This window comes from Malaya genurostris, chromosome 3 (assembly GCF_030247185.1).
Source record: "Malaya genurostris strain Urasoe2022 chromosome 3, Malgen_1.1, whole genome shotgun sequence".
NCBI lineage: Eukaryota > Metazoa > Arthropoda > Insecta > Diptera > Culicidae > Malaya > Malaya genurostris.
This window is the reverse complement of record NC_080572.1, coordinates 256,186,946-256,210,436: the sequence shown is the minus strand read 5'-3', so window position 1 is coordinate 256,210,436 and position 23,491 is coordinate 256,186,946. Positions and strand designations below refer to the sequence as shown.

General features: G+C 35.6%; 1 protein-coding gene across 7 annotated transcripts; it reads right to left on the bottom strand.

Annotated features, from left to right (window-relative positions):
- Window positions 1–39: 39 nt before the first annotated feature.
- Window positions 40–19,162, bottom strand: LOC131435598 (molybdenum cofactor biosynthesis protein 1). 7 transcript variants are annotated; one of them, XR_009230515.1, is made up of 6 exons: window positions 18,983–19,162; window positions 15,657–15,959; window positions 7,410–8,055; window positions 6,894–7,328; window positions 6,654–6,802; window positions 681–820 (listed from the first exon to the last, which is right to left on the bottom strand). XR_009230515.1 is itself a non-coding variant. In XM_058603652.1 (4 exons), exons 2-4 carry the CDS (start codon window positions 15,825–15,827, stop codon window positions 177–179), a joined length of 1,461 nt encoding a protein of 486 aa, XP_058459635.1. In that variant the 5' UTR covers window positions 15,828–15,959; window positions 18,983–19,162; the 3' UTR covers window positions 40–176. The 7 variants fall into 7 exon arrangements, 6 of the variants coding, with proteins under 6 accessions (XP_058459635.1, XP_058459639.1, XP_058459638.1 ...); XM_058603652.1 differs by lacking the exons at window positions 6,654–6,802; window positions 6,894–7,328 and having other exon boundaries at window positions 40–820; XM_058603656.1 differs by lacking the exons at window positions 6,654–6,802; window positions 6,894–7,328; window positions 18,983–19,162 and adding an exon at window positions 15,183–15,309 and having other exon boundaries at window positions 40–820; window positions 15,657–15,767.
- Between the last annotated feature and the right edge of the window lie 4,329 nt (window positions 19,163–23,491).

The window sequence follows — 23,491 nt, the reverse complement described above, 5'->3', positions numbered from 1 at the left end:
TCATATCGTTCTATGAAATAAAATGTTCGAAAGAGTTGTTTTTTTTTGTAGAAGACAATTCATAAAACTAACTAGCAAACGAAAAAATGCATTATTTTAAAAGCAGACGAACATGATAAATATCGCACATCCTAGTGAAAGGCACGTAAACCGGATCCTGAGCAGAATTCAACATTCTAGATGTGCTGAGGAACGAATTCCTCTTTGCTTGCAATCGGATCAGTCTCATAATGCTTTACTATTATTGGCTCTTCATCGGTCATGAGTTCTATCGCCGGTTGACAGTTGGTGGGCTTAAAGTAATCACTTTTACCGCCAGTTTTCTCGACTAGCATAATGTTTTTGATAAGAATATCGTGTGAAACCGATTTGCACATATCGTACACGGTTAAAGCCGCAATCGATGCTGCAGTTAGTGCCTCCATCTCTACACCCGTTTTACCGTCACATTTCACCTTGGTCAGTATGTGTACTTCGTGTGTCGAAGCATTCAGACTGGTTTCCACCTTTATCGAGGACAGTGGAATATTGTGGCAGAGCGGAACTAAATCGGATGTCTTTTTTGCGGCCACTATGCCGGCCATCTGGGAAATCGATAGAACATCACCTTTCTTCAGCTCGTTACTTTCGATCAGTGCAGAAATTTTCGGTCCAACATAAATAGTGGCTTGGGCCTTGGCTTCTCGTTTGGATGCTACCTTGTCGTCGACGTCAACCATGGTCGCTTTGCCAGTATGTTCGTCTACATGGCTGAGAGAGGCATAATGGCGCACCCCCAACGTGTGCGTGTATCTTGTCGATGAGACGAATGATGGTGAAGCTGAAAGAACAAATTGATAATTGTTATTCAATTTTAGAAAGTAAATATACACTGTTTGGGGTGCTATGTATATGAAATTTCTGCTTACACTAATTTGGTAGACTTTTTATGAGATATAGGAAACAGTGGATGAGAAAAAATGTTACGAAGAACTATTTATAAACATTCATACATGTGCATGCATATTTCATTTTTTCATTCAATTTACAATCGAAATGAGATACTGAAACAATCATTTTGCAACTCATGTCATGAAATTGTACCAGAAAGCCACACTTAAAACCAAATTTCGAGCTGGTCATAGTCTGCTACTGCATTCGGAATGTGTATCGAATTAGTCTTTATAGAGATTCCGAAAGATGATTGAGATACGACATAGAAATATTTTAATTTTTATGTCGTGAATACGACTTACTTTACTATGGGGTGCCTTTTCAAAATTTACCCTCTGAGAGAGTGATAAGTTTTTGATCGTGAATATCTCTTGTTGTATCTAACGAATCAACATAATTTTTGCTACATGCCATCGGAAATATGATCACAATTTTATGATAAAATTTTCAGTTGTGTGACATAATCTCAACTAGTTCAAAATTAAACTTTTCTGAAATGTTTGGTATAAACGAGTATCAAAGAGGATAATTCATATGGCGCGTTTGCCTTTCTCGTATTTTGAAAGCTCATAGCTCAGTGATCTGTGGAAGGATTTATATAATCTAACTACCAATAGAATCGAAATATTTCAACTTAAACGTGTATAGCAAAAGCATTGAAGTATTTCAATAGTACACTATTGAAAAACCTATCTCATTTGACCCATGTCAACACCAGCCAATCAGAACGCGTTCTGAGGAAGAGAAGAAAATAGCTGCTGCTGTACAACAAATCGTTCAAGAAAAATGTTCCGAAAAGTGGTGAATATCGTAGTGAGTTCCTCAATTTGGTCCTACTGAATGCTAGAAACGAATCCCTACAGCATATTGATAGTTTCTTTCAAGTAAATTATGCAAATCCGAAATGAAATAATCGACATTAAAATTCTATATGCAGCTATTTTTATAGCCGTTAGGACCGCCCATTAGTGAAAAAGCTACAAACGAAATCACATAAAAGGAAATCTCTTAACAAAAATTGAATCAATCTTCGAGATGGTACGTGTGCATCATTGAAGCGAGATCTGGCTATGCTCACTCGACGACAGAACAAATTCATCATTGCTGGGGACCTGAACGCACGGCATGAGCTGTGGGGAAACAGAAGACAGAATCGAAACGGATTCGTACTTGCCGAAGATTACGAAGCTGGACAATACAACATCTTCGCTCCGGATCAACCAACGCGACTTTCCAGATCGGGAGTTCATTCCATTTTGGATATATTCATCTGCAACATCGCCATAGAAGCTCTCCGGTTGTCTTCTACGAGCTCTCTTCTGACCACTTTCCAGTAATATTGACGTTGGGATCTTCACCAGAAACAGTGCCTATTCAACCTCGGAGGAACTATTATCGCACCGATTGGGTCCAATTTCAACATATCGCCGACCAACTTATTAATATCGATTTGCCACTTGATTCCCCGATGGAAATCGATGCAGCCCTATCTTCCTTCCAGCATTCAATCACAGTCGCTCGTGATAGGACGGTTCCAGTACAACATATGCCGAGTTCCTCTCTTCAAATCGACAGTGTCACCAAGAAACTCATCCGACTTCGGAATATCTACCGGAGGTAGTATCAACGAACTGGCATCCTAGATAGGAAGACTACTTATAACAACTTAACTAGGATAATCCAGGAAAGGATATTTGAGCTTCGCAACAGCAACTTCCAGCAAAAGCTTCGAGAAATTCTCCCACATTCAAATCCCTTCTGGTCTTTAACGAAGGTGCTTAAGAAAAAACCGAAGCCTATTCCTCCTCTGATGTCACCCCAGGACGCAGCTGAAGGAATACCTTTAATCACACCAGTAGAGAAGGCAAATGCGCTAGGCCAGCAGTTTGTGTGTTCTCACAATTTAGGACTTAACATTGTTAGTCCATATGAAAGAGCCGTTGCTGATAGCGTAGCTGAGGTTGACCAATCAGACAGCTTGGTTCCTGAGGAAAGTAGAGTCACTGCGAATGAGCTGATGGCTTTTGTGAAAAAATCCAAAAATATGAAGGCCCCCGGTTTCGACAACACATTCAACATTGAGCTGAAACATTTGAGTATTCGCTCATTTGTCTTCTTAGCTAAAATTTTTAACAGGTGCTGGGAGCTTGGTTACTTCCCTTCAATGTGGAAGTTAGCTAAAGTTATCCCAGTTTTGAAACCGGGGAAAGATCCTTCCTTTTCCAAGAGCTATCGGCCCATCAGCTTACTCTCTGCCCTATCCAAGCTGTTTGAAAAGTCAATACAAAGGCGAATTCTTGCTTTCGCAAATGAACAGGATATATTTCTGGAAGAACAGTTTGGGTTCCGGAAAGGAAGATCCACCATCCACCAACTCACAAGGGTTAACAACGTTATCCAGCAAAACAAATCAGTGTCCAAAACGACTGCCATGGCAATATTGGATATTGAAAAGGCATTCGATAATGTGTGGCACGATGGACTGGTGTTCAAACTGCATCGGTATAATTTTCCCATGTATCTTATTAAAATTATCAAAAATTATCTTGCAGATAGAGCATTCCAGGTTTCTCTGAATAATGCACTTTCAGAAAGATTTACTATTCCTGCTGGTGTACCCCAGGGAAGTATCCTAGGTCCCATTCTATACAACATTTTCACATCAGACATCCCACCTCTTCTAGGTGGTGGTGTTCTGTCACAATTTGCTGATGATACTGCCATTCTTTACAAAGGTCGTGTCATTAATGCTCTGAAGAATAAACTACAGACAGGTCTGGACGCTTTAACGGAATATTTTACAAGCTGGAAAATTGTGATCAATGCAGCAAAAACTCAGGTCATCTTGTTTCCACATTCAAGATCTCCAAAACTTGTTCCATCAGACGAATGCAGAATACGATTCGATGATGAGGTCATCCAATGGTCCGACGAAGTTATCTTTCTAGGACTCACCTTTGACAGACATCTGGTATTCAGGTCACATGTTGACAAAATCGTACAATGCAGCATACTCATTAGGTCTCTGTATCCGCTGATTTGTAGAACATCTAAACTATGCCTGAAGAATCAGATGGCTGTCTATAAACAAATCATCTACCCCGCAATTGAATACGCAGTCCCTGTTTGGCGGGGCTGTGCACGAACACACAAACTTAGGCTTCAGCGCATTCAAAGTAAGATCTTAAGGTGAAATGTAGCGGAATACGAAAATCGCGTTTTTGATCAATTATTCAAAAACTAGACCGATTTTCGAAAAACCGAAAACACTTAAGTTTTCGAAATCAAATTTATCATAACTAAGTAGTCTTATAATTTTGAAATTTTGCTTTGCCGAGCTGTAATTGGTTTTTGAAATGTATAAACGGTAACTGTTCCGTTCCACGGGGATGATTTTAGAACTGAAAAGTAGTGTTTGTAGCAGAATTTCACAAAGAATCTGAAAATGCAACTCAAAATTATAAAATTTTAGCTAAAACAACCGAAATTTGAAATAGTTTACATAAACTTTTCCGCATTTTTTTTATTGCTTGCGCGCTGCTGTTTCGTATTGAGGTGGTGTGAGAAATGCACGGTGGGCACAGTGGCATTATATCGTGAGCAAAAATTACATATCAAACAATGACGCGAATTTCTGCAGTATTGGGTTTTGTGTTGAAATAAAAACGAGTTGAATACAATAAAATGAGTATTGTAAGAAATCGTTTATTTTCAAAGTAGCTGTAATTTATAATGCTAATAATGTCCAACTCTGTTGTGTTCAATGCATTGATGTTGCTGAAGCAATAATGCTTAGCTACTGAAGTATTATCGTTCATTAACCTGATATACAAACAATGTGATAAACATTGAGGGTCAGCTTCACAGATTCACTAAATAATTTTAACTGCATGGTATGATGAACTATTAGTAATAATTGGAATGTATTCCAATAATGTAGTCTAAGAAATTATTAAACTATTGATGATTTCTGGCACCGGAGGCCAGAGGCTGTTTGGTCTTCGGTTCGTTATCGTTGAAACAGACATTTCTAGACTCATCATGCTATATAATTCCGAAAGTCGCTTCCGAAAAGAAGTTAACGGTGAATACTTTTAAGTAAATTTTATCTCATCGGCGAGAAAGGCCTGGTGAACGACTGGCAAAAATATCGAAAATACTTGAATGTTCTCTTGTCTTCAATCGTTCTTTTGAAGGAGAATCCATGCTTGCTACTAAACTCAGGCATATACATAGTTAGCAAGTTAGTCAATACATATACATATAACCTCATGTTAATCATTCATAATTACTCATGATTTATAGCTCTAGTGTAAGAGTAATCACTAACAATAATGATTGAATTAGCATACATTCAAAGTGTGAAGAATTCAAAAATCCATTACGTCCAGTCTTTTTACAAGCCAATATAACGAGAGGTAAGCCCACTGCGCTCAACCATTGAAAAAAGTTCTTGTTTCTATGTGTCCGTTTTTCTTGGTACGCTTTGTGCGACGGTTCGTTCAACTGAAGCGGATAAAATTTTGCGCGCATTTTATGACGCTACATTTCACCTTAAAGATGATTCTAAATCTACCCCCTTGGACAAGGACTAGTGAAGTACATGAGATGGCCTCCCTGGATATACTAGAACAAAAATTCGAATAATACTGCACGATATTTGAAGAGAGGTGCTCAATCTCTGAAATACAAATAATTCAAAATTTGTACGTATTAGGTTAGGGATAGTTATAAGTAGGTAGACATTTTATAAATAATTAAAATAAATATTATGATTAAACATTAGTATGTAAAACAAGAGTAACTAAAATACCTAATATTAATAACGAACCGTATGAACAACAAAGATGAAAGGCCAAAGGGTCAAAACACTTGTACTGTAAAACGTTGTTGTAATACACAAAGATAAGATTAATAAACAGATATTTATGCAAAAAAGGGTTATCTAGTAAATCTAGTGCATTTTTTTTTGTAAAAAAAAGAGACTGAATGTGATATGTAGAATCAGGTAGCGTTAATGTAGTTTTGTCATGAATATGCAAGTAACATTTTCCTATTTTAAAATAACCACGAATCAAGTGTTAGAACGGAGTGGTTTGTTTCAAAATATCGGATATAGTATAGTAAAATAAACGGTTTTTTATCTCAAACTCCAAATCAAAACTTATGTAACATGACAATTAGGCCAATTTCAATTATATTGACTAGAAATAAAGGTTCGTTTTCCCCCCGGTGAACTACCACTATGGGTTGAAGTCGGGGTAGAATAAACAACATAATAATAATTTAGGTTCGATAAACTTTTGTGCTCAGAAAATTAACCAAGGTCAACCCATCTCAGTCCACAAATAAAAGTGTATTTCTTAGGTTAACGAAGTATTATAAAAAAATCTAAATCTGCTGACGCATCTGCGAATAACTTTTTTCGCAAATCAGAGGCCGATAATTAAGTCTGGTTTACATAACGCCTAGTCATGTGTCGCCAGATTGTTTTAATGCGCATGATTGCCATTTCAAAAAAAAATTTTTTTTTGATTATTTCCACTGGCAATGTTTTCCTACCCGGTGACTATTTTTCTCGTCCGATTCACTTCCTACTTGTGTGCCATCCACCGAAGATCAACGCCGGGGATAAAATTTCAACACCAGTTTTGGGACAACAAATGGACCACGATGCAGTCGGCGTGGGTTGGTAACTAACAAATTAATCTGCTGCTTACCTATTCTGTTAGCACCTATCCTACATTGTTATCACGGTTCTGTTTGCCTTTGCTAGCTGTCTAATTGATATGGTAGGACAAGATATTTACTATCTATCCACCAATCAGAATCATTGGCCGGTTCTCCATTTGCGACAGGTTCAGCATACCTACGGACGAACAATAAATTTCATCGGTGAGCAGGAAAAAAAAACAGAACACAGACACAATAAGACATTCTCACAAACCACCTCCACTAACCTGCGTGCTGTTTCTTTTTTCGCTTGACCGCTGTCGATATCAAACAGTGTAAATCGTCCTCCGAACACCCGGCCCGCAGAGCATCCCGTAGCGAGATTTCCGTGTTGCCAAAAAGGCACACTTTCAAATTGCCATCGGCCGTGATTCGCAGCCGGTTGCAAGTGCCACAGAAGTGCTCCGTCATTGACGTTATAAAGCCAATTTGACCTCGAAAACCAGGGACACTAAATGCTTTGGACGTGTCGTTCGGACCATTTTCGAGTGTTTCTAAAACTGGGTAGCGAGTCTTGATTATGGCTATAGCCTCGCGGTATGGGACCATCGTGCTGGTGTCCCATCGATTTCCGGTGAATGGCATATACTCAATGAACCGGATATCAATGTCACGATCCTCAGTCATCGCAACAAAGTCACAAAGTTCATCATCGTTAAAACCTATCGCAGAAGCACCCATACACACATAAAAGCACTAAGGTCATATGTTTTCAAGAGGATGGTGACCGATAACCGACTTACCTTTCATTAATACACAGTTCACCTTGGGTTTATAACCCAGTTGAATTGCTAGATCTATTCCAGCGATCACTCGTTCCCATCCCTTCCGTCGGGTTATCTGCTCGTATTTGGCCGCCTTCAACGTGTCCAAACTGATGTTTAGTGCATCGAGACCGGCTCGCTGCAGGCCTACTAGCTGACGGGTCAACATGAGTCCGTTCGTTGTAATACCGACACTTTCCAGCAAAGGAATCAGTTTTAATCGTTTCACAATTTCGATTATATCTTTTCGCACCGTCGGTTCACCACCGGTTAGACGGATTTTTCGAACACCTTGTTGCACAAATAAACCGGCTAGTCGAAGCACTTCTTCCGTTGTGAGTAGGTTGTCTTTTTGCGTGAGCTGTACCCCCTCAGCGGGCATACAATACTTGCAGCGTAGATTACACCTCTCCGTGAGCGAGATTCTCAGATAACTGTGAAATCGGCCGAACTGGTCGGTCAGAACCGAGCTAGAAATACTGCTTGTGTTGTTGTTGCTACTGCTGCTGCTGTTGCTGCTATTGATGTTACTTCTACTATTAGTAGTGTTGTTATTTTTGCTGATTTCTTTCTGCTTCTGCGTCGCACTGCTGACTGCGCTCACGTCGTCACCGCCCGGAAGGGTCTAGAAATGAAGAATACACAACGACATGCAACATCATTTTGAGTTGATTAAAAGCTGATCGGAAATAAAATTGGTGTTGTGTGGATGGAGTGAGACAGTGATGCCTGCATGATTTATACAACGCAATAGAACAAAATATCGGATAACATGTTGCACTTGAGGTTACAATTCAATGTCATCAACAGTGATGAATTACTAGAGAAATACGTAGCTTACTTTTAGCATTTAGGGTAACTATGCGGTTAGTTATCTCACACTTCCGGTGAAACCCTCAACGAGTGAACACGTCGTATCGTGTTAGTGCGGTGAAAATTCGAGTATTTCGCGAGAAAGAAAGGATTTTCATCCGTACTTCGGTGACTCCACGTTGTCACATAGCGAGGGTTTCACTTGTAGTCCAGTGAAAAGAAAGTCCATTGGACTATAAACGAAAGCTAACTGGCAATATAGCTAAATCGCTGTGCCATCAATCGGCGTCATCTCAAGTGAGGTGACGCCACCAGAAGTGAAGAAGAAGAAGAAGTTATCTCAGATCTACCATCATCTCATGTGATAACTGCAAAAATAATGTAGTGGGTCGACTAATAAGATAACAATTGATACATTTACCCTAACGTTATTCGTTTTAGCTCTCTTCAATATTTTTTATTCACACAAGTTTATGTGGTTTGCCGGGAATTTCTCAACTAGCTCACGATTATTGAACATTTTCCATATTTATGCTTCTTAAGCACTATAGCATTACAATTATGCTAATGTTTCGATCATGTCTAATATAGCTCAACTCACTCAAATGGATGAAACACTGCAACACCAATCGGTTGGACTTCTACCACAGCAGCCTGTGGCTATGTAACTACGTGTGTTTTATCACGCTGCTGTTGAGTTTCGGCGCGTCTGTGGTGGTATGCATATTTTGTCTGGCATCGCCCGCTATGCTCGTCAACATTTCTGTTTACTGCGGCCGAGTTTATATTTACTCCACGCACACGACACCGACCCGGCGTTCAGCCATGTCGAGTTTGACGAAAAAATGAAAATCAAACGCTTTGCAGTGCATGGAACAGCTTTATCAGTAATAACATAACAGAATGAGATAGCGGTTTTGCGATTTGTCCTGGCAAGAGAAAGTTGGTAAAAATAAATAATTATAACCACAGATTACCAGTCAGGACTCTTTTATCAAATGCATGTAAATAGCTAAAGCTACAACTAACATTTGTACTAAAATTATTCAAAAACGAGTTTCATTTCACCAGGTGACGTAATGATCTCTGTCATATTCTTATAATTCGGTACTAACATGTATTTAGGGAATATCGTGAATACCCTTTTAACAGTTACAAAAAATGATGCTCATTACTCAAGTTTAAAACATAAAATTCAAACATACTATGCATAATTTCGTAGATTGGGATTAGAGATATCGATAATTATGTAAATGAAGGTTGCAGAGCCTAACAATGAGCATTATATTTTGTAATATTCTCAAGGGCCTAGTCACATATTTGTACCGAATTCTTCAAAATAGTTCTCTTTGACATTTGTATAAAAAAGTTGGTTCGGAGTCGGACAACAATTTACAATATCTACATTTTGGGGAACAGTTTTGAGTAGACCACCTTCACGCAGAGAAATGAAGCATGTTTAAAATAACAAAACTTTTAGTAGATTTTTAAATTTAATTTATGATAATTTCTAACTAGAATATGATTGTTTTAAATGATTTTTTCCCTTCAACATCAACAATGTTCTCTGTTCGATTTGAATCAAAATTTTGGTGTAGTAAAATGAAAAAAAAAATTTCATGATACTATTGTTGAAATAAACTAACTATTTATTACATGTCAACCAAAGCTGAGTTGATGTTATCGGCATCTATGATCTTATGTGTGTTATGATACAACAAAGTTTACGACTTAAATGGACCATATTAAGCTTATTTCTTATAAACCAGAGCAATTTTTTCTGTGAATATACACATTCCAAGGGTATGTATTGATAATCTATAATACTCTTGAAAATTGCATAGCACTTTTTTTCACAAAACAATTATTTGATGCAGAGATCTTGACCGGACTGATGAAGCACAAAAACATTGGATACTAATTGAAATACCCAGGCTTCTATGCGGTTTGTGAATAATTTTTAAGAGTTTGAGAACGAGCATAAATCGAAATAAAGTAGCATCCAAAATTACCTTGCAAATTAATTTAAAAGAAATCATTTCATTCTTAAAAACATACAAAAACATGTGATTATAACAAACAAAAGCGTAAGTTGAAATAGCTAAACTTAAATTGATTTATTTCCACTAAAAAGTTTGTAAATTTATAGCGATAAGAATAATTAGTTTAACAAGAGTTCGTTCATTTAAAATTAATTTTTCAAATTGAATTTACTGTGAAATTGTCTGACAAGAAATTGACAGGAACACACAAGTAAAATATTTTTATTTTTATCAAAATATTGATTGAAACAAACTAATCCACTTATAAAAATTAATCATCATGTTTCGTAGTTTCAAGTAGCAATATTTGCAATTTCAACCCAAATACTCTTTTGTTTTAATTTCAATAAAAAAATACTATTTCAATAAAAAAATCCAAATTAGGTTATTTTTTCAATATTTTTCTCTGTGTGTTGGAAGCATCTCTCGCCTATCAGTTTTATTCAAGGTAAAAAGATTCGGCGTTTGAAGCAAATTGCTTTCCAACTTATCAAATCATACAATAATTGAATTGTAATATCTGAATCTAGAGACGTAGCTGAGTACTGAATATACATTATTATGCATACTTTGTTTGGAGTTTTTACACGCCAAATCATATTTACGAATGTCGGTGAAATTTTACTGACTTTCAAACAGCTGAATATTTGGTAATCAATCAATAAAAGTTTTATTTGCTGAACGATCGGTAGTGCTGCACTGAAAATCTTCCTGTAATGACATGACGTCAGTATGTTCATTATTCATTACCGACGCTCGGTGAACTTTACAAATAATCCGTAAATAAATGAACGTTGTGAACTATTACTGTTTTTCGGTACTAAGTGCTTAAGTACTTACTGATCAACAATGATTTATACTACTATTATAATTAGGAATAATATCATTCATAATCGTTGATGGTAGCCTAAAGTACGTGATCACATGCCGCTTAATAGAGAGATAGAAATATTAAGTTTATATGCTGTATAAGAAAAATATAAATAACGAAAAACTTGCTTTCATTAGAAAATAACAGGAATTACAGTAAATCGAGCGTTTCACATGCAATGTTGCAAGACAAAGTTTTTACTTTATCACTTCCAAAAATAAATAAATTTGACAAATATGATTATCACCGAAGGAGTCATTAATGTTTACTGAAGTTCTTTATTATAATTAATAGATTCACTGAAAATTGGCAAATCTTTTATTGAATTGGAAAAAGCAAATCATGTTAGTGAAATATAATCGAATGTTCCTTTATATTTTTATATGATTTACCGAAACCCGGCAGTTTATTGACAGATGACTGTTAATTAGATGAATTTTATAGTTCATCTAGTGAAAATAATGTTTTTCAATTCATAATCGTACAAAAAATTACTGAACATCGAAAGAGAAGCTTGGTGTGCGGAGTAAGACCGATCAATGTTGAAATGCCATGAATATTTTATATTTATATAATCTAAATGGTGTGCTATACTTGTGGTGCATAAACTTTTAATCAAAATTGTGGATTGTATTGTTTGAAATATTTAAATAAGATTCTTTCGTTGTGTACCAATCCATACCGACTGTTTTTTCGCCTTTTTCAAATGTTGATATGAAGTTAATAATGAGCGTCAGATTAATTTTGTTGCTGGTATCTTTTTGGCAACACTGTTTTTGACAGACGCGTGAATCGTGTCTTTGGTCATTGTCAAACGTTGGAGGAAGATCCACTTTTTCATCGATAAGTTGTGTTCAGCAACGAAGCTTGTTTCTGATTGAAGCAGCATGTTGATCGCTTATGCCAAACGACCATCGCAGTACTAAAGATTTGTAAATTTGATACCAAATGGCAGTTATTTTAAATGCCAAATAGCCATTTGTCTAAAAACCATTTTGCCAAATGGCTTTATGGCAAACGGGGTAGTCCCGGATTTATCTACGTGCACTACGAAAAGATATATTTCCGAACGAAAGTTTTGTCTGATCAGAGAAATTCGGTTTTGTTTTTCTATATTGAAACTTTATAATTCGATTAATTAATGGTCTTCGTATCACTAGAAGGGAAAATGCAATTTAAATCATTTGTATTTATAAACATTTTGTCGTTTCTTTTTTTAATGCAATCTCCTGGATGGAAAAGATAACCTAAATTGTTCGAATCAGTAGTTCTTAAGCCAATTTTCGACCACTGTAAACAATACATCGCGGTAACTCAACACGGATTCATGCCGAAACGCTCCACTGCTACTAATCTCTTATCTTTTACGACGTACATAATGGATGCTATGTCCAATGGCTTCCAAACGGATGCTATTTACACGGATCTCTCCGCAGCTTTTGATAAAATCAATCACGCTATTACGATCGCCAAACTGGATAGGCTGGGTTTCGGTTCCAGTATTCTTCAATGGATGCAATCGTATCTCTGCAGTCGACGGCTGGCGGTTAAAATCAATGACAGTCTATCGCAGGAGTTCTTTGCTTTTTCCGGAATACCTCAAGGAAGCCATCTCGGTCCACTGATTTTCCTCCTTTATTTCAACGATGTAAATTACTCACTAGAAGGCCCACGACTATCTTTTGCTGATAACTTAAAGCTATACCAAATAATCAAGAGTGCAGAGATGCTTCATACCTTCAGCGTCAACTGACCATTTTTTCAAGGTGGTGCGAGATCAACCGAATGACTTTAAACATTAGCAAATGCTCTATTATCACATTCACTCGTAAGAAATACCCTTTGCGGTTTGATTATTGCCTCCATGATGCAGCGATTGAAAGAATCACTTGTGTCATGGATCTTGGAGTTTATCTAGACGAACAAATGAATTACAAGCAGCATATTGGTTACATAGTTACGAAGGCTTCTCGTTGTTTGGGATTTGTTATGAGAATTTCTAAGCGCTTCACAGATATATACTGTTTGAAGTCGCTCTACTGCTCACTTGTTCGCTCAACACTCGAATACTGCTCGGTGATATGGAACCCTCACTATGTTAACGGTGTTCTCAGAATTGAGTCAATCCAACGACGTTTCATCAGCTGCCGAGCTACGAAAGCCGTGGAATGCTTATCGGGATCGATACTTTGCAAGTGCGTCGTGACCTGTTCCGTGCAATGCTGATTGCCGATGTCTTGACGAACAATATCGATTGCCCAGCACTTCTTAGTCAAATCAACATCAATGTTCGTTCCAGAGCTCTTAGCAACAACAACCTGCTCAGATTGCCTCTACGTCGTACTAACTACGGAATCAACGGTGCCGTCATTGGATTGCAACGAACCTTCAACGGTGTTTCGACGGGATTCGATTTTCATTTTTCCCGCAGCCGAATAAGAGAAAAATTTTTAAATATTCTTAGAAACAATCATTAGGACTTAAATTTGTCTGTTAATTAAATAAATAAATAAACAAATAAGAACGAGTGAAATAATTCCAATTTTTTTATTGCTTTCTCTACTCGCACATTCATAGAACTCGGGAAATGGAAGCATTCCGGGTGTTTGTATTTTTCGTGGATTTTGATTGTGTAGTCAATTTACCTCTCAATCGCGGATTGATAAATACCATTACAAATAATGTGTTATCAGTAATACAGCACTGTCGATTAGTCTTCGAGTCTACTCAGAAAATTATTTTGGCAAAATTGCATGAGCTTTTGAATCACAAATAAACAAACCCGTCACAAAAAGTGAATAAGGATCGGATAGGATTGTATCACTACACACTTAAATTGGATTACCGACCTCAGTAGATGATTTTTTCAGTAAAAATAACATTTCATCACAGCGATACCTTAAGGTACTGCTGTCAACAAATGTTATTTGTGCTGATAAGTCAATAGAATGAGAATGTTCGGTAGTTCGGCTGTTCTGTTCTGTTTAGTGTGTACAATAATTGAATTATCGGAAGTAAGAATTTGCGAAAAAATGCATCATTGATGCTTGTTCATTTGAACAACGGAAAAAAACATTTGAAGAGAGCAGTCTTTTATCAGAATGAATATCATGCTATGTACTTAAGCAAAAGGGCCGAAGCTAGCGCATTCTACGGAAACTATTTGCTGGGATGAAGCAACTTTTCCGACTGGAATTTGAGTGAAACGTGCATGTTTGAGAAATAGTACCAATTTGGCTATACGCACTACTACCTGATTTTATCACTAATGTTTGAAAGTAACAAATTTTATAACTACGTTCAGCTATTATATGTCTCCAGCAATTTTTTTATTTTTTGTGGTAGGGTATGTAGTTTTTTTTTGATTACAGAAACAAGCACTTTTAAATACGATAATACGTGCTCCTAATACTAAATGGATATTCGAAATTACATTAACTGAGTGTTATCTGTTTGGTTATTAAATTTCGGTCAATAAATACCGGAGAAGCGCCAGACAAGAAATCACACTATTTCATTAGTGCTCTTTAGACGAAATAGTATTATTAGCAACACACGAAGCATTGACTTGTGGGTTATTGACAACCAACGGAGTTGCGCTATATGTTACAGCATCTTTTTGTCTACCCAAGTTGCAGATAATCATTTCATTGACGAGCGACCACATAATTTTTCTATTCAGTTTGCCTATAATCAACGGATTACGATATAATCGAAACAAATATTTTCACTTCAAGAAAAAAGATAATTAATGGTTCAGCTATTCTATCACAATGACGAGAAAGTAAATTCTAAGTAAATCTCGATTTTCATTGAATTTTTTCAACAAAAATGAAAAAAATTTAATGCTGATAAATAAGTTTGATGAGCAAATTTTTGTATGCAAGTTTATTTGTTAATCAATATACTCATGTGAAGATAACATGTGTTTTATGAAGCACGATTGTGGTCTATTAGCACCGAAAAACTGAAACTGTAACCGTATTGATGTGATAATGGATGATTGTTGTTTTAATCAATTGGTACCTATAATTGACTCTATGACTAAGCAGGTGTGTTGACTGTCTATCTCTTCCTCGGTCAGGTGTGTTGACTTTAGTATATAATGAATGTTTATCTCTTCCTCGGTCATCTGTAGGTGGAAGACCTATATCTTGATTAAGCAATGCTATACAATAGTACGAAGAATTGAACTAAATTACAATTAATTTAAAGAAACGAAAATATTTTCGATAAGACTGAGGCGTGTGACTCGATAAATGGAACCTCATGTAAACAAATTTTTGTTAGGACCTAGCAACATTCAGAACAAAATCTGTCGAAAAACGAAAAGCATGATTTCATTTACTTGATGGTAGAATACCTTCCAGTAGTAAAATATGCTGCAAGAAACACTATTGTTTTCATAAAAATGTAGTTCAAAATTAGTGTTACAAGGTCACGAAATGCTTAGTAATAAACAAAGTTAAATCAATACACCATAGCGATAATAATGCATACCTTTTGGCTAATTGCATCCGGTCCAAATGCGCAGTGATTTCTAATAGGCAAGGTGATTTGCTGTCGAGATTTTTCTTGCACTACTTTCGTAGTTATTAAACACAACCCGGGTGAGTAGAATCGTAGCAAAAAATTGGTTCTCCCGAGGGCGTTTAGCGGATTTCGCAACATCTCACTGATTGAACGTAGCGTTTAGTTCATTGATGAAAACCTCCACTACTTAAAACCAAATCCTCGACCGACAATGTTTTGATTATTGTTCGATTCTGCCGATCGTTGAGTTCCTTCGTTGATGAGTGCCACCTGTTGAATACAAGTGTCAAAATAGAGTACATATACCAGGAGTAATATTCCAATAAGACCTATTTCAAAAACGCGATTATCCATATTTACAGATTTTTCTATAAAGCCAAAGATTTTTTTATCAATTTTTCTGAAAAGATCCTGCGTTGCGAATCACAGATTTTTTTTCAAAATCCACAAATTTTCAACAATATCTCGCCAAACTAACAAATTTTTAGAACAGTTTTTTCACAGATTGCAAAGAAAATATGCATCACACATGACTATCGGAGTTTTTAAGTTGATACACAGATTTGAAAATGAATTTAAATCTCTGTAATCCGGGCGTAATGCCCAGTTTACACTTTTGCTGGCTGCCAGCATGCTGATGCCAGTATTCTGGCTTCAGCACACTACTAGCATAATGTAAACGCTTGCCAGTTGCTGGTTGTTGCCAACATGAACATTTCTGAATGTTCTAAATTTCATGCTGGCAAGCGAGGCTGGTGAAGAAATTCAAGATGGCGACGGAATGAAAATATTGAAAATCTCGTACGTATTTCATGTTTTTCTCAGTTGAAAGCATTCGTTCGTATGAAGAGGCTCAATATCAAAATTAGGAATGATGATTTAAATAATTAAAAGATATATTTCATTATTTTTAATCATTTTTAAAAATTTTGCTAGTAAGAAATTACCAGGAATAATGTAAAAATTGCCAGCTGCTGGCGTGTCAGTATACTGGCACCAGCATGCTGGCAACCAGCAATAATGTGAACGCCACATAAGTATCAGAGATGTCGTTTATATAGATTTCCACATTGTATTACATTCATGCCAAGTTGCAGATTAGGCGCTGGAATCAAATGTCAAATTGAGTAACCATACAAGTATATGGAATTGAAACTAAATTTTATGGATTTCTGTAAGCTCATAAAGCAAATGTTATAATATTCTTTTTAATAAAGAATTGCGAGGATGTGCTTTCTCACTACAATTTACAGTTAACATGAACAATGTTCAGCAGAGCAGATTTCTCACTATAAAACCATGCTGTAAATTCTACGTATAATTTACATCATTTCACCATGAAATTTTTCTTTTCATAAGTGAAAAGATATATGAAGATATTTTAAAAATTCCCATTGAGAAAGCAGTTAGATTCTGTTGTGCATTGAGCGTTTGTTGAACGGCATACTTAACGAAACACTTGTTCAGTTTCTTATTATTTTTTATCCTAAATCCATAAAGTGAATATTGGGTGTTTTTTACCGTATAAAAATGTTATTCTACCCGAAGTAGAAGTATTCTACTGGTATATAGTGTTCAAACCTCGCATTTAAAATGGCTCAATAATGGACCCCTGTTTGCCAAGTTCATTGAACGAAAAAAGGTGGGTGGATAATGTAACAGACATAACTGAAAGAATATAAATAATCGTTCATATTACCATATTGTGGAAATTCTACAACTTTTCTCGCTTCACTTCCGGAATTGTAACCGTGCATCTATACTAAAGAATGACTTATTGATGATAAACATATTCTACCATACAATTAAATAATACGAAAGTTTTTTTGGAAGGTCCAGATAGTAGAGATAAACTTCGCATAATCCTTTGAGAATATTTTAATGGTTCTAAAACGTACCGATTTGCGAATTTACCCAATGTTTAAAACTGTTGAGTCTTTTTAGTAATCATTTAATTAAATGTTCGAAATCTGGAACTGGATTCAAGAACTAAATTCGAAGTCTGGGAAAGGCACAGAATTCAGGTGCAAAATTCGAAAGGCTTACCGTTGTGAACGAGTTTTGGAGAATATAAGTATGTTGCCAGTTGATAATTGTATGTGACAAACGGATTATGTGAAATTCGTACCCGCTAGAGCATGATGGAAAGTCATGCATACGTACTTATATATCGTAATCTTCCTAATAAACTCCTAAACAGCAACACATCTCGCGTTTTTTCATGAAAACAACTATTATAACGATGTACGTCACATTTTGTTATGTTAATACCCTTACGTTGAATGATTAAGTTCAATTGCAATAACTCTTCAAAATAAATGCCGACAGGATTATAGGCCGTTTTCACAGAGAATGTGTGATATCACACCGGAAATTCGATGATGATTTATTGTTCAATCAATATTTAATTTAATGAAATTGTCCTGTATGCAATGAATCGGAAATTTGTTTAAAATAGGAGTATGTAGCTTTGATTAACATTAAATTACTTATTTTACTTTGCAGAACAAAGTTTGTTCTGAAATTCGAATTCTGTAAGACCAAACCGAATACTACACGTTTATTAATATGAGATTTTGATGAGAGCTGAGCAGATTCAACTGCAAAAGAAAATTTAGTAGATGATAAATCATCTTTACAATGTGTGCACTACGATGTACTACGAATATTGTTGAAACTTTGTTTCACACAAATGTTCTACTCTGACGAATCCACCCAATTTCAAAAGTTAACTATATAAATTCCCCTTCTCTGTATTATATTCTTTTCGTTATGACTTAAGAGTTCAAAAACGTTGTTGTGTATGAAGCACCAGACTCTTTTAGTTTGATATTTTCTATCAACCAATTATTTTTTTAGAGTTCTTTTGAATGTGTATGTGATTGAAATTGCAGCAAATTATCAACTTTTTTCACTTTCATCTGAACTTACATCTGTTAAGTACGCCAAAATATGTTACAGCATAAACATTATTCGTTCAGAAATTGACTCACGTGATGCTACAGTTCTTGTGAAAGTTTGGTGTAGTATTGTAGCACTATGACCAGTAATAAGAAGGTGCTGAAACCAACTACCCACATATTTATGTTAACAAATTAAACTGCCTTTCACTTCTAATCATTCGGATTATGAGTTTCGAGCACGATAGTAAAACACATGGTACTTGGACTATTAAAAATAAATCACTTCTATTAAAATACAAGTATACTTATAATTGAACCGCACCTCTTAGTTTAATGACTAGGTTGAATTAATACAAGGTCATTCCTTACTTTAGCGACAATAACACTCACCTATAGTTGAGTTCAATCACGCAGTTGTATTGCAAGGCCTATTTTCTTATCGTTTTTATGTTAGTAAATAAACATCAATGCATCAAAACAAATACATAGTCTATAAGTAAACTAATGATTGAACTCGAACAGAACAAAACGATGCAACAAATATTGATAGCGACTTAACTACGCGAGGTAACGTAGTGTACTGTTACGGCGATATAATTATTTACTGTAATTTGAGCTGTGTATGAAATACGAATGGGTAATGTCCCAGTTTTAACCGATTAATTTCTAATATAATTGACTACATATTAACCCAAAATTCGTCACTTCGACATTAAGAAATAGCTAAACAGTATAATGATAAGTAGTGTGAAATTGCGGATTTTTTTATGAAGGTATGAAATATTGGGCAGATTTGATGAAAGTTTAAATTGTAATTGGCATTTTGAGTGTGTACAACTTTCGTATGCCTAGCATACCACAATTACGCCTTTGGTTATGCTATATATAAAACAATTACGCCTAAATATATGTAAATTTCATGTACCTATTCACCTTATTATGGGTAGCGTGTAACGCAGCGTCACATTGGCATACAGTTGAGTCTCGATTGTATTACAGTTGTTTATGCCATGATGAAGTGCTGAGGTTTAGAAGTGGTTCTTCATTGCACGTAGATTATTTCAATTAGTAGACTAGAATTGAACTACTGATAATCGTCATAAAATCTTTTTCGCAATACATTATTTGCTCAAGTTGTCATTTTGAGTTACGACCTGAATGTTTTTTAAATTAATTATCCGCTTGGAAATTTTACAACGATCAGTTTAACAAAATCTGCCTGCGGGGATTCGACCGTTTTTTTTCAATCTGATGAGCTTATTTAAAAATGATTTTCTCGGTATTGTTGAACGCATGGCGTCATTGAAGATCGTAACAGTACCGATTCTAAAGACTTTATATTGCGTGAGGTCCAAACTGACGGAAACCGTTTGAATAGAGTCATAAATATCGACATCGTCAAAGTTCTTAAGAAAGAACAAACTACCAAGAGAAACGCAGCATGGTACCAAAACACCTACCGCTTCACCCTAAGTTACACGATCACAATATTTGCTTAGAGGGGTTCTTTACTTTGACGCAAAGATGCCGAATAAGGATGTTGTACCTCCAAGCCCGCAGATGAAGTCTCGATAATGATCAATTTGATTCGGAGAAATCGCTCAGAACAACAAGACCCAATGCTGAGCTTCGTGTGCGGCAAGGCGGCCCGATAGATAATTTAGAATCCCCTACACCAAACGCACCGAGAAAACTGACAAAATATTTAGTTGGAATATAAGATCAATGATATACTGCGTTCCGGATTTCGAGGAATTAATTTTGAACAAAAACTGCACGGACTAAGCTTCAGACAGATCCTGTCGCGGCGACAAGCGTATGTCGGGACTTTAAGGATTGACTATCGGTATGGGAAGATTGTTTGCTGATGGTAGGCGGAATAAATGAGAAATCATCGATCATTTTTTAATGTCTTAATGTTTTTTAGTTAGGATAAACGTTTTTGTATACCATTCAACTGGGAATTCTTTTGACTTCAGTAAATACTCCCATATGAAATTTATATAATGTTATATGTGTACCCACTAGGGTGGGACAAAATATTGATTTCAGCTCCACTAAACTTTTCGTGTTCCTTTTGGGTCCCATAAGCACCATGCAAAATTTTAGCTCGATAGGAGAAACTATATTTTCGCGCCCGCGGTTTAAAGTTTGTATGGGATTTAGTATGGGAAAACTAACTTTTAACAAAAAAATCATCTGGAGGTCACCCTATATACTCAAAAAATCAGCGGGCATGTAATTTTTATAGGAAATTTTATGAGGAAGAAAACCTTTGAAGACTGTAACATAATCCGACATCTGTAAAAAATGTTATTGAAGAAAAACCGACACAAGGTCCGAACGATGGCTCATTCCTTAATATATCTAGCACCACTGCTGCTAGTGGTGGTAATATGAGTTTGCATTCTTTTATTATGCTACAACGGTTGATCTGAGTTGTTTGATGTCTTGACAATAGATGCTCGGTGTGGTTAGAAGATTTTTTTAAACTTAAAAACCATGTTCCAAAACTCACTGTAAAGACACACAAAAAACTAACTTTTTTATATGAAGAAATACAACGTTGAAGTCTTCCACAATATTGTTGATAAACTCAAATACTATAACTTTGTCGAAGACATAAACCATCTGCCTCATATGGTTTTGAAGATATGGATGATTTAATTTAATACTATGAAAAAAACATTGATTCCAAATTTTTCTTTCTTTATTTTTCTATCGTCCATGTCTTCTAAACCATATAAGACAGATGGTTTATGTCTTCGACAAAGTTATAGTATTTGAGTTTATCAACAATATTGTGGAAGACTTCAAAATTGTATTTCTTCATATAAAAAAGTTAGATTTTTGTGTGTCTTTACAGTGAGTTTTGGAACATGGTTTTTAAGTTTAAAAAAATCTTCTAACCACACCTAGCATCTTTTGTGAAGACATCAAACAACTCAGATCAACCATTGTAGCATAATAAAAGAATGCAAACTCATATTACCACCACTAGCAGCAGTGGTGCTAGATATATTAAGGAATGAGCCATCGTTCGGACCTTGTGTCGGTTTTTCTTCAATAACATTTTTTACAGATGTCGGATTATGTTACAGTCTTTGAAGGTTTTCTTCCTCATTAAATTTCCTACAAAAATTATATGTCCGCTGATATTTTGAGTATATAGGGTGACCTCCAGATGATTTTTTTTGTTAAAAGTTAGTTTTCCCATACTAAATCTCATACAAACTTTGAACCGCGGGCGCGAAAATATAGTTTCTCCTATCGAGCTAAAATTTTGCATGGTGCTTATGGGACCCAAAAGGAATACGAAAAGATTGGTGGAGCGAGAAAATAATTTTTCCCATACAACCTTGTCCCACCCTAGTACCCACTAATCGACTGAAATGCTTTTTTGTGTAAAATCGGATGCATGCAACAACTAGAGAATCTATTTGTTTAATTTCCTGTTCCAATGATTACAGAAAAGTTGCGAAACCATCTCAAAATCAGCCAGATACATACAGTCAGTCGGCAGAAAAACTTTGATTGTGAGAACCGGAAAGAAACATTTGTTTCGGTAGAACCGACTAAATTTTTATTCATATTTTGCACTCTAAACTAACTAATAAAACTGGTGGAAGAAAGACTTTATAACAATAATAAATCAATTTGAACATTTCCTCAGCTTATACTTACCAACAAGATCTGCAAGAATGTGAAACATTCAAAGGTATTATAGGGTTATAGGAGAAATGCATATGTTAAAACGTTGCAGAACTTTGAAGCTGTTTTTATTTTTTGAGTTTGTGAAGCCGGGGTAAAACTAAAAAATGTTAACAATTTGTTTTCTAGTCTGGTTAAGACGTACAGTCACCTTGAGCGAGATTGGAAAAAAACTGACGAAAGAAACAGTAAAATGGAAATTTATGAAAAAGTTACCACAGATATGGGATTTTTTGGCTAATTTTCATTTCGCTGTTTCATCAGTCTTTTTTTCTTTAAAACAAAATACTAGAGCCATCTTGAGCTTGACTATAAAAACATAATCTTCAAAATGAGCGCATTGTTTTATATAATATAATATTGTCGGTTTACTTAGGCTGTTTCTTCATATGTTTCAAAAGGAGAGTAGTTTATTTGGCTAAACGATATCTTCTTCTTTAATTTTAGCTTTAGTATTGCATTCGTCAGACTATTTCTAATCTGTTTTTCTCTTTGGATGTTAATAAAAATTTAAATTTTATTACACCGAAAAGCTAGAAAATTTGTTTGTAGATTACAGGTCGGTAGAACCGACTAAATTTTTATTCAAATTGCTAATGCATCAAACTAATAAAACTGGTGGAAGAAGGACTATATAAGAATAATAAATCAATTTGAACATTTCCTCAGTTTATACTTACCTACAAGATCTGCAGGAATGTGAAACATTCAAAGGTATTATAGGGTACAAACAGTTTTGAAATGCATATGCTAAAACGTTGCAGAACTATGAGGCTGTTTTTATTTTTGGAGTTTGTGAAGCCGGGGAAAAACAAAAAATGTTAACTGTTTTTTAAGTGTTGTTAAGACGTAGAGTCACCTTGAGCGAGATTGTAGAAAGAAACAAGAAAATGGAAATATATGAAAAAGTTACACCACAGAGATGCGATTTTTTTCGCTAATTTTAATTTCGCTGTTTCAGTCTTTTTTTCAAATCAATTCAAACAAAATACTAGAGCCATCTTGAGCTTAACTATAAAAACACAATTTTCAATATGTTTCAAAAGGAGAGTAGTTTATTTGGCTAAACGATATCTTCTTCTTTAATTTTAGCTTTAGTATTGCATTCGTCAGACTATTTCTAATCTGTTTTTCTCTTTGGATGTTAATGAAAATTTAAATTTTATTACACCGAAAAGCTAGAAAATT